The sequence below is a fragment of the Mobula birostris genome, chromosome 20 (genome assembly GCF_030028105.1).
Source record: "Mobula birostris isolate sMobBir1 chromosome 20, sMobBir1.hap1, whole genome shotgun sequence".
Lineage (NCBI taxonomy): Eukaryota > Metazoa > Chordata > Chondrichthyes > Myliobatiformes > Myliobatidae > Mobula > Mobula birostris.
Genome location: NC_092389.1, coordinates 5,431,162 through 5,443,432, shown reverse-complemented (window position 1 = coordinate 5,443,432; position 12,271 = coordinate 5,431,162). Strand labels below are relative to the sequence as shown.

General features: G+C 41.3%; 1 protein-coding gene across 1 annotated transcript; it reads right to left on the bottom strand.

The window, feature by feature from the left end:
- Positions 1–323: 323 nt before the first annotated feature.
- On the bottom strand, positions 324–12,007 carry LOC140185508 (G protein-activated inward rectifier potassium channel 3-like). Its single transcript, XM_072238839.1, has 3 exons — positions 11,855–12,007; positions 5,189–6,038; positions 324–640 (listed from the first exon to the last, which is right to left on the bottom strand). Exons 1-3 carry the CDS (start codon positions 12,005–12,007, stop codon positions 324–326), a joined length of 1,320 nt encoding a protein of 439 aa, XP_072094940.1.
- Between the last annotated feature and the right edge of the window lie 264 nt (positions 12,008–12,271).

Below are 12,271 nucleotides of genomic sequence, written 5' to 3'. Positions count from 1 at the left end.
CTACAACTGAGTCTGCTGAAGGAAAATTCTTATAAAATGAAGGTTACTCATGAAACATCAAGCTATCTACCCAACATAATATTGATCTTTAACCATGAATCATTATATTTTTTCAGATTATACTAACCTTTGCAAAATAGAAACTTGAAATATTTAATAGATTTCATTTACAGTAGCTCTATAAATTTGTCTTATCCATTTCTTTCAAATGTACACGTCAGTTACTTTTGCCTCAGAGTGTTTTAAGCATTGTTGACCTTTTTATTTTTGTCCCTTGAGTTCAAAATGTGATTTTTGTTGTACACAAGTTATTCCATTTTTTATTAATTCTCCAAGACTTTCATGTTTCTTTCTTCTGCAATGTTGTGATTCCCAGTGAAGTTGTGGCCCTGCTCTTTGGCACAGGAGTGATTTATATGATCCCAGTATAGATTGATTGAGGATAGGTAATTTGTCTCTGTTTCTTTTGTTTCCTGTATATCCTTTGCACTGCATGATGGCATCTGGATTTCAAATGTCTTGTCAAATTTGTTATAGTCAACTCGGAATGCACCTTTCTCCAAGGAGATGCAAGACTCAAAACGGTGACCCCAAAGAATCTCATCTTCTTTGTAGGATGTCCTAGCCTGACAAGTCATTCCTGTAAAGAGTCAAAGTCAAAGTTGACTTTATTATGTTATGAAAAACTTACTTGCAGCAGCATCATGGGCACGTACATCATATTAGCAGTAATCACAAGAAAAACAAATTAAACACAAGGGCTGCAAAATACAAAGCCATCCCATCAATTGAGGTATTAGCCTTGTTTATCATGCAGACAGCACCATGTGATTAGGACATAAGAACATTTAAGCAAGAGTAGGTGTTTGAGCTCCCTTGAGCAAACTCTATCGTTCAATGTTGTAGTCTATCCTCTACTAAAGGTCCACTTAATGTCTTCATTTGCATAGACATAGAATAGTACAGCACAGTACAGGCCCTTCGGCCCACAATGTTGTGCCGACCCTCAAACCCTGCCTCCCATATAAGCCCCCACCTTAAATTCCTCCATATACCTGTCTAGTAGTCTCTTAAATTTCACTAGTGTATCTGCCTCCACCACTGACTCAGGCAGTGCATTCCACGCACCACTCTCTGAGTAAAAAACCTTCCTCTAATATCCCCCTTGAACTTCCCACCCCTTACCTTAAAGCCATGTCCTCTTGTATTGAGCAGTGGTGCCCTGGAGAAGAGGCGCTGGCTGTCCACTCTATCTATTCCTCTTATTATCTTGTACACCTCTAGTACGCGAAATTTTAATTGGCTTGGCTGTTAAGTAATGCAAGAGGACTGGAGTCAGGATACAGTACATAGTTTAACTATTTAGGAGCTACTGTAGATGATTCCTCATGCAGTGTTAGCATTCATTTCGAGAGGACTAGAATTTAAAAGCAAAGATGTAATGTTGAGGCTTTATAAGGCATTGGTCAAACCACATTTTGAGTATTGTGAGTAGTTCTGGGGCATTATATCTAAGAGAGGACGTGCTGGCATTGGAGAGGGTCCAAAGGATGTTTATGGGGATGATCCTAAGAATGAAAGGGTTAACATGTTAGGAGTGATTGGTGGCTCTGGATCTGTACTCACTGGAATTTAGAAAAATGAGAGAGGATCTCCTTGAAATCTATTAAATATTGAAAGGATGTGATAGAGTGCACATGGAGAGGGTGTTTCCTACATTGGGGGAGTCTAGGACCAGTGAGCACATTCTCAGAATAGAAGGACATACATTTAAAATAGAGATGAGGAGGAATTTCTTTATCTAGAGGGTGGTGAAGTGGCAGCCAAGTCAGTGGATATATTTAAAGTTGAGGTTAATTGGTTTTTGATTAGTAAACACATCAAAGGTTATGGGGAGAAGGCAGGAGATTGGGGTTAAGGGCGAAAATCAGTCATGATCGAATGGTGGAGCAGACTTGATGGGTAATATCAAGGTATGCACTGAAATAACTCCACTATTTATTTAAAATAGTAATGACATAATTTGTGATATAATCTGACTAATGATACTTTTTTTTGAAAGATATGGGAAAATTAGCTTTCTGTATCTTAAAAAGACTGCAGCATACCAGAATACTACTATTGCAGTGCTAATCATGGGTAAATAATAGCTTTTTAAATGGTTTGATCTTAAAATGGGTTTTAAATATGACCTATTAATGTCTTATTCTTCTCCTTTGTCTTATGGTCTCATCTGGGGTACAGTTGTAGCTGTCACCAGTTTACCTTGCCTTATAATGTGTCAAAGTTTTACCAGATTGACTATAAGGCATTTGTATGATGATTTGTGTGATGAGAGAAGTTGTAGTATGAAGAGCAATTGAGTAGAATTAGCATCTCATTTCTGGAGTTCAGAGGAACAAGAGTTGATCTTGTTGAAGTAAGTAAAGACTCTTAAAAGACTTGATGTGTGAGATATTGAGAGTTGCTTTCTCTGGCTTGAAAGTTTAGGAAACAAGAGTTCATTATCTCGGGGTGAGATGTCAGTTATCTGGGATCTAAATGTAAAGAACTTTCAAAATGTTGTGAATCTATGGAATTTTATATCCCAAAAGACTGGAAACACTGGATATATCAGTTCAATACCGAGAATGGTAGATTAGGAGGCAGTAAAGGAAATGGGAGAATTCTCCTAATTTTCATAAAAGAGAGGGTGATCTTTCTCAGTGTATCACCACATTACAGCACACTCATTGCAAAGATTGGCTTTAATTGTCACACATACATTAAAACATACAGTGAAATGCATCGTTTGTGTCAAATCAAGTCAACAAGGATTGTGCTGGGGGCAGCCTACAGGTGTCGCCATGCTTCTAGCACCAACATAGCATTCCCACAACTTACTGTGTCTTTGTAATGTGGGAGGAAACCAGAGCACCCAGAGAAAACCCATGGAGTTAAGGGGAGAATGTGCATGCTCCTTAAAGGTAGCAAGGAGAATTGAATTCCATTCTTACAGCTGGCATGCTGTAAAGCACTCTGCCAACCGCTAAGCTACATGATGCCTCTTTCTTTCATCTGCACTAAAAGATGAAGGTGGCGGTGGGGTTGTTAGTGAGTACAGAAATGAGGGAATGAGGGAATAGATGGAACAAGAGATGGCAAGCGATAGGTGGATCCAGGTGGAGAGAGGTGACAGGCAGATGGAGGGGGGCAGAGTAGAAATTTTGGCAGATGTTAGCAGGTGATTGGGAGAGGCATCAAAGGGCTGCAAAAATGGAATCTGATAAGAACGGCATGTAGAGCCTGGCATGAAATAAAGGAGATGGAGTGGGCAGAGAGGAACAATAGGGAGGAGACACAGTGAGATGAGTCTATGGGAGATACAGAGATGTATTGGGTGGAGGAGGAGAAGGAAGATGAGGGGCGGCTGCTGTGTGTGTGTGTGTGTGTGCGTGTGTGTGTGTGTGTGTGTGTGTGTGTGTGTATAAGGAACAGGGTAGATCAGAAGAGAGGGAAAAGGTACAGAGGGGCAGCGGGTTGTAGATAGCACAGGAGTAATGTGAAGTGCTCTTCCCCTATTTTGCATTTAGCCTCATCCTGGCAGTGGAAGAGGCCAGGAAATTGTATTTCTTTACTCTTTTATTTTTGATTTAGCAATAGTTCTTCTCTATCCTCTCATTGGAAAAAAAACACAGGAGGCAAATTTGATAACACACACAAAATGCTGGGAAGAACTCAGCAGGTCAGGCAGCATCTGTGGAGAGGAATAAAGGGATGACATTTCAGGCTGAGACTCTTCATCAGGATATGGACAAGGGTCTTGGCACAAAATGTCATCTCTTTATTCCTCTCCATAGATGCAGCCTGACCTGCTGAGTTCCTTCAGCATTTCATATGTGTTACTCTGGATTTCCAGTGTCTGCAGATTCTTTTGTGTTTAAAATTTGAGAACACAGTGGTGTAAAATTGGCAATGCAGAATCAATTAAAGAACACTATAGCACAGATACAGGCCCTTCTGCCCATCTAATCCATGCCAACCTGTTTTTCTGCCTAGTCTCATCTCCCCACACCTGGGTCCTGACCTTCCATACCCCACTCATCCATGAACCTTTCCAAACTTCGCTTAAGCATTGCAATTCCACTGGCAGTTCATTCCACACTCACAACATCTTATGAGCGAAGAGTTCTCCCTCAGGTTCCTTTTAAATATTTTGCCTTTCACCCAAAACCTATGGCCTCTGGTTCTAGACTCACCCAGCCTGTATGCTTGTATTTACCCCCATACCCCCTCACAATTTTGTATACCTCGATAACATCTCCCTGTATTCTCCTACGCTCCAGGGAATAAAGTTTAACCTTGCACTATAAATCAGGTCCTCAAGTCCCAGCAACATCCTCCTGAGAACTTTAGATAGTAAAATATTTAGGGTTTTTTGCGGGAGATAAGATAAGTGGAGGTGAGGTAAAAGATCACTTCTGACCTTATTGATTCATAAAATGGGCTCCAGGTGAGTCAATATGTTTGAAGCTGCTCAAATGCACATATGACCAATTCATATTAGAACATAGAACGCTTCAGCACAGCACAGGGCTTTCGGCCCATGCTGCTGTGCCGAGCTTTTAACTTTAAGATCAACCTAACCATTCCCTCCCACATAGCTCTGTATTTTTCTATCATCCATGTGCCTATCTAAGAGTCCCTTAAATGTCTCTAATGTGTCTGCCTCTACCACCACACCTGGCAACACATTCATGCACCTACCACTTTCTGTGTAAAAAGCTTACCTCTGACATCCACCCTATAGTTTCCTCCAATCACCTTAAATTATGATCTCTCATATTAGCTATTTCCACCTGGGAAAAAGTCTCTGGCTGTTCACTCAACCTATGCCTCTTTTTACCTTGCACACCTCTATCAAATCACCTCATTTTTTTTTTCTTTGCTCGAAGGAGAAAAGCCTTAGCTTGCACTATCTATCTTCATTAGATACGCTCTCTAACCCAAGCAGCGTCTGGTAAATCTCCTCTGAACCCTCTCTAAAGCCTCTACATCCTTCCTATAATAAGGTGATCAGAACTAAATACAATATTCCAAGTGTGGTTTAACCAGAGTTTATATTGCTATATAAAATCCAAAGAATTTAGACACAAATATGCTTCATGTTCTGTTCCATGAAACAGTCAAGGGATAGAAGGTAACTAACCTGTAGATTCAACAATGCCTTCCAGAATTACAATAATTTCAAACTGTTCTCTCTTCAAGGAGTCAGCAGACATTTTCCAGAAAGGACTGGTGTCATTAATAACATGGCTTATGGTCTGTGGTTCTACCAGGAAGAGTCGGTCTTTCCCTGTGTCGTAACCAAGGTTAATCTCTGTCTGCTCGAGAGGTATGAATTCACCTTCTTTCGTTTGCCTAGATTTGATGAGCTTGGCTCTTAGCTTTGCGTCAACCATGTGACTATCTCTTAGGTCACCAACTCTAAACATCAGGCAAAGGGACTCATCCCTGGGTGATACCACGGCATACTTGCTGAACTTCAGAGTCTCAGCTCGCTTCTTAGGCCGTGAGATCTTCACAAACACACAGCCCACCATCATGGCATCAATCATGGAACCAACAATGCATTGAGCTATGAGTAAAATGACCCCTTCTGTGCAATTTGACGTCACCATGCGGGAGCCATAACCAATTGTCCTTTGACTTTCAATAGATAACAGTAAGGCAGAGATGAAGCCATCTACATTATTTAAGCAAGGTTTCCAGTCAACATCCCCCACATGGTTGATGTCATCTCTAAAGTAAGCATCCAAGAAGTAGAAAAATCCAAAGCTGACCCAAGTCACAAGGTAGCACATCATGAAGACAAAGAGAAACCATCGATACTTCAGGTCCACTATTGTTGTGAAAATGTCAAACAGGAATCTTTGTTTTTCCTTGATGTAACCAAGATTCACCTGGCATTTGCCGTCTTTCATTACATAACGCTGTCGCTTCTGTTGACTTGCAATTTTGAAGAGTTGCTGGGTGTCGTCTATCAGTTTACACCGCTGCTTTGGAGATGTGGGAACAGATAAGATATTTCTTGTAGGTCGTACATTGCGGCTGTAGTTCGGGAGGTTGGGTAGGCTGGCAGCATTCGGTGGGGACCACTTGGTGTTTATATCGTGCAAAATTGCCTTTCTGGGTAATATATGATGGCATCTCGAGCATTCATCCACATCAGTGGCCGCACTTAACCTGGGCTTTACTGTTGAGTTGGGTGCAGGTAGCTGCCAGTTTATATCTGGACTGGAACAGTGCAGGAGTGCTGAAGTATTGCTGGTTGTGTGTGCTTCACAATCCTTGCAGCCCAAGATTGAAATGACACTGGAACTCCCAGATGCTGGTGATTCGCCACTTTGTGGAGACTGTGGCACTTCCTCAAATGTGGGTAACAACTTGGTTTCTGACTGCAAGACAGAAATGATTGAAACATTTGTAATTTTGTCTTAAAAATTGTTCGCCATTCCAAATTTGAAAATTTAGAGATAAATTATGGTATGGTATGGCCTTGTATGAAAACACCAATGCCCATGAATAGAAAAGCCTACAAGAAGTAATGGATACAGCCTAGTCCATCACAGGAAAAAACCTCCCTGACACCGAGCACATCTACAAGGAGTGCTGTCATAGAAAAGCAGCATCCATCATCAAGGACCCCCACCATCCAGGCAATGATCTCTTCTTACTGTTGCCATCAGGAAGGAGGTACAGGAGCCTTAGGTCCCACACCATTAGGTTCAGGAACAGCTATTACCCTTCAAAAATCAGGCACCTCTGCCATCGTGGATAATTTCATTCATCTTGACACTGAACTAATTCCACAAATTATGGACTAACTTTCAAGGACATTGCAACTCATGTTCTCAATATTATTTATTATTTATTAGTTATTATTACTATTATTATTGTTACTTGTCTTTCACTGTATTTGCGCAGTTTGTCTTCTTTTGCATATTGGTTGCTTGTCCATCTGTTTGTGTGGTTTTCCGTTGAGTCTATTGTATTTCTTTCTATCTACTGTGAATGCCCGCAAGAAAATAAATCTCAGAGTAGCATATAGTGATGTGTATGTACTATGATAATAAATTTACTTCAAACTTTGAACTAAATTTCTAAACTATGAAGTGATTTGGGGGGTGATTCGGGATGCTGAAGGTACAGCAAAATGGGCAACAATAAAAATCAGGAGTTCTATTTACAATTTTATTAAGTTTGGGTGCAGTGTGGGACAGGGTTACACTAAACGTATGGCAGAGAATTGGGTCATTTGTCCCTCCAGTCCATGCGGTATTAAGAGTCAAAGAGAAGTACAGCACAGATGAAGGTTCTTCAGTCCAATGGGTCTATACCGACCATTGTCCTAGTCCTAATTTCCTGTTCTTTTCCTAGAGAGTAGTGAAACTGTGGAATTCTCTATTTAGAAAAATAGTAGAGGTTATCTAGTTGTACATTTAAGGCAGTTAGATTCATTTTTGCATAGTAGGGGAATTAAGTGTTATGGGGAAAAGGCAGGTAGGTGGAGATGAGCCCACGGACAGATCAGTCATGATCTTATTGAATGGCAGAGCGGCTCGATGGGCCAGATGACCTACTCCTGCTCCTATTTCTTACATTTCTAATGTTTCTTACTCAGCCCATATTCCTCCATCCCTCCACCTATCCAAGCGCTTCTTAAATGGTACCATTGTACCTGCCTCAACTACTTCCTCTGGCAGCTCGTTCTATATACTTACCACACTCTGCATAAAAATGTTGTCCCTCAGGTCACTTTTACCCTAAATCTATGTTTATGAGTTTTCAACTCCCCTGTCCTGGTGAAAAGACAGTTACCATCCACCTTATCTATTCCTCTCATAATTGTCAGTGTTTCTATAAGGTCACCCCTTGTTCTCATATGCTCCAAGGAATTAAAGTTCTTGCCTGGCCAACCTCTCCCTATAACAAAGGCCCTCTAGTTTTGGCAATATCCCCATCACCCCACCTGCACCTTCTCTGCACTCTTTCCAGTTCAGCATCCTCTTTCCTATAACAGAGTTATAGGAATCAGCGACTTGTACAACTGCAACATAATGTCCTATCTCCCAAACTTAGCACCCTGACTGATGGAGACATGCGTGCTAACACAGACCAATTTCCAGTTCTCTACATTAATGCAGACTAATGCTTTGTTTCACCTTGTTTCATCTCTGGCTAATTTTATCACCATTACGCTCTATTGTTCTCCCTGTCATATACTTCCTCTTCCTTTCTGTGACTACATCTATGCCATTCACTTTAACTGGGCCTGGATTTGCTGGAGTTTAGAAGAATGGGGAGGAGGGGAAATTTCATTGAAACCTGCTTAATATTGAAAGTCCCAGATAAAGTGGACATGGAGAGGATATTTCCAGTAGTGGGGGAGTCTAGAACCAGAGTGCACAGCTTTAGAATAGAAGGATGTCCCTTTAGAACAGAGATGAGGAGGAGTTTTTTTAGCCAGAGGGTGGGAAATCTGTAGAATTCATGGCCACAGATGGCTATGGAAGCCAAGTCGTAAGGTATATTTAAAGCGGAGTGTGATAGGTTCTCAATTATTAAGGATGTCAAGGGTTATGGGAAGAGGCAGGAGAATGGGGATGAGCGGAAAAATAAATCAGCCATGATGGAATGGCAGAGCAGACTCAATGGGCTGAATGACCTAATTCTGCTCCTATGCCTTATGGTCTAATGGTCTTAGCCACACCCTGTGATATGAATTCCACATTCTGACCACTCTTTGAGTCATGACTGCTTGCTATGCTGTTACATACATGTGGAAATGTTTCTTTGTATCTATTCTGTTAAATCTTTACATCTTTTAAAGAATCATACCAGGTTTTCATCAACTCACAGGGATTAGAATTATAGATTTTCACTACAATGACATTGACTGCTTGCGTATACGTTTTTAATTTACAAGTTTCCTTTGCGCTATAGTAAGTAGTGCACCACTCTCTGCTCACGCGAAATGTGTGCATGAATTGGCCATGATGTTATTGATTCTGCGCCATGTTTAGTGTTGTGCTGGTTGAATGCGGACATCAATTCCACTTTACTCTCTATCCATTTCTTATCAATCTCATTCTTGCATCATCATTGCTCATCAGAACATTGGACAGTAGGAAAAATACCTTTATATCAAACTTGACAGCTTTATTTGACAAACACTCAGTAATTTATGAGAGAGTTCAAATAAGTATAATGTGCACTAGTTTATTTAGTAGTACATGTTGCTTCCTATTAAACTGGAAATGCAACAACATCGCAAGTAGATTTGCCTACCTTTACAGAAAATGTTCCATATCGGCCTGTGTCCATTACAAGCCTTGGGAGGTATGCCAACATGTGCTTGCCTTTAGGAGTTTGAGCTGGAGGTATGGAATTCCGACGGTTTCTGTTTTGCTTATATTTGGTTGGTGTAGAAGTGATGCGATGATAAGTATAGGCTTCATTGTTCCTGTACAGATCCATGCTGCAGCTCATAGTGGTAGATGTCCTGCTAGACTTTACTACAACATACAAAACATAGTAATACTTCTCCAAGACTCATGAGGAATAAAGAGCTTGCCTCCTTATTTTAAAGTCAGCCTGATGAAATACCTGTATGTGATCTTTCTGTTTTAAGATGAACAAAGCCAGTGTTTTTTTAAATACATTTTGTTTTCCTGAAAAAACATTCAAAGCACCAAGAGTAATGAACATCTTAAATAAAGACAGAATGTACTTGAAATGTTCAGCAGGTCAAGCAGAATCAATGGAGAGAAAATCAGTGTTAATTTTTCTGGATAATGATCTGCCAATAAAACAAATTAAAGGTCATTTGATCGAAAGTGTAAATTTTTTTTCTGTCTAGATCAGTGATTTCAGGAGACAAAGGAGACTGCAAATGCTGGGGAACTCAACAGGAGATCCTTGACTTCCTGACTGACAGCCCACAACCAGTAATTATAGGCAGCAACACCTCTGCCATGATTATTTTCAAACCTTGTGTCCTCAACCCCCTAGTCCACTCCATATACACTCGCAACTGCGAGGCCAGATTATGCTCCAATTCCATCTACAAGTTTGTGTATGATACCCCCATAGTGAATCAGAGTACAGGAAGGAGACAGAGAGCCTTGTGACATGGTGTCATGACAACAACCATTCCATTAATGTAAGTAAAACAAAAGAGCTGGTCATTGACTTCAGGAAGAGGGCAGTGTACATTCTACTGTTTACATCAGTAGTGCTGAGGTCACGATGGTTGAGAGTTTCAAGTTCCTGGGAATGAATATCGCCAATGGTCTGTCCTGGTCCAATCACAAAGACACCACATCCAAGAAAGCTCACCGGCTCTTCTACTTCCTCAGGAGGCTAAAGAAATTTGGCATGCCCCCTTTGACCCTCAGCAAGTTTTATCGATGCATCGTAGAATGTATCCTTTTCAGATGCATCGTGGCTTGGTATGGTGATTGATCTGCCTGAGATCACAAGAAACTGCAGAGTGGTGGACAAACCTTAGAACATCAGAGGAACCAGCCTCTCCTCTGCAGAATCTGCCTACACTCCTCGATGCCTCAATAAAACAGTCAGCATAATCAAAGACCCCACCCACCCTGGGTATTCTTTCTTCTCCCCATTCCCATCGGGCAGAAGATACAAAGGCCTGAAAGCACACACCAGCAGGCTCAAATAAGACTATTGAATGGTTCCCTAGTACAATAAGATGGACTCTTGACTGTTGTGTCTGTGTACAACAATCAAATAAAACCGCGCACACGGGAGATAGCTTTAACTGATGTATTCACATTGCAGTGAGAGAGAACAATATACATGCATAGACAACAGCTCATACACAGACAACAGATCAATATGACGTGCTGGGTGTGCAGCCATTGCTCTAAAAGAAATAGACCCATACACTACACTTCCTCCCCCTTTAGATTAATGCAACGTAAAACTGTGTTTGTACAAAACATTCAATTTCCCTTTCGTTAAACCGTATTCCAAATAAGCATGCTTTCACAATAACAGTCCATAACTAACTTCACAGTTCTAAAGATTCAGTCTTTGGGTAGCGCCCTGTTTCTTTCAGGATAGCACCTCTGGGCGTGTGGAGTGGCATCAGGTTTGGCAGGTGTCTTGTCTAAGACAATGTTCTTGGTTTCCCGTGTCACGTTGCTGTCAGTGACATGATCATCACTGAGAGATAAGTCTGGTGGGTGACTGTACTGTCTCTGTCTTGTTGGATGCAATCGACTCACGTGTGTTGTTTGATTGAGCATCCAATATCTGGTCCACATGATGTCTCCACCACTCTGGTGCACAGTTTAGAGGGAAGCACAACACAAGATCCACACATCAGTTTTCTTTAACATACCGACAGTTGGTGTCATCTCACTGAGAACTCTGGAAACATAGGGTTAACATAAGCTGGCCATCTTTGCATGGTGATCTCACAGACTTTTGACAACGTCGGGTCATTCCTTGTTTTCCCTTTTATTTCGGAATTTGTTACCGGCAATTGGTTCACCAATGCAATGTGGAACACTTCTGCTGGGTCGCTGGATGAAAACTTTTCTTCTTCAGTTGCCAGCAGTGGAAGACGTAACAAGCTATTAGCACTGCTGTGTTGCTTGATATCCTTGAACTCTATGTCATAAGAGTGGGCTCCTGGGAATAGTGCCCAATGTTGTAACCGGGTAGCAGTCATCACTGGAATTCCCTTCCTGGGATTGAAAATAGACACAAGGAGTTGGTGATCTGTCACTAGCATAAACTTTTGTCCATAGCGGTAGTGGTGGATCTTCTTTATTCCACATACTAGACTAAGGGCCTCTCGGTTGATCTGTGCATAGTTGAGTTCTGCGCTCATCAGCGATCTTGAAACAAGGTTCTGGAGGTACTCTTCATCATTTTTTGCCAGTCTCGATGATGTCATCAAGGTAACATTGTGTTCCTGGAGCACTTGGCCCATTGCTGTTTGGCAAATTGCTGAAGCTGATGTGATGCCAAAGACAAGACAATTATACTGGAATAGTCCCTTGTGAGTGTTGATTGTAAGGAACTTCCTGCTTGACTCTTCAATCTCCATTTGCAGATAGGCTTGTGACAAGTCAATTTTTGAAAACCTCTCCCCGCCTGCCAAAGATGCAAAAATGTCTTCCTTTCATGGCAGGGGGTACTGCACAGTACACAGCACTGGGTTGATGCCCACATATGCAAAAGGCTCCGGCCTTTC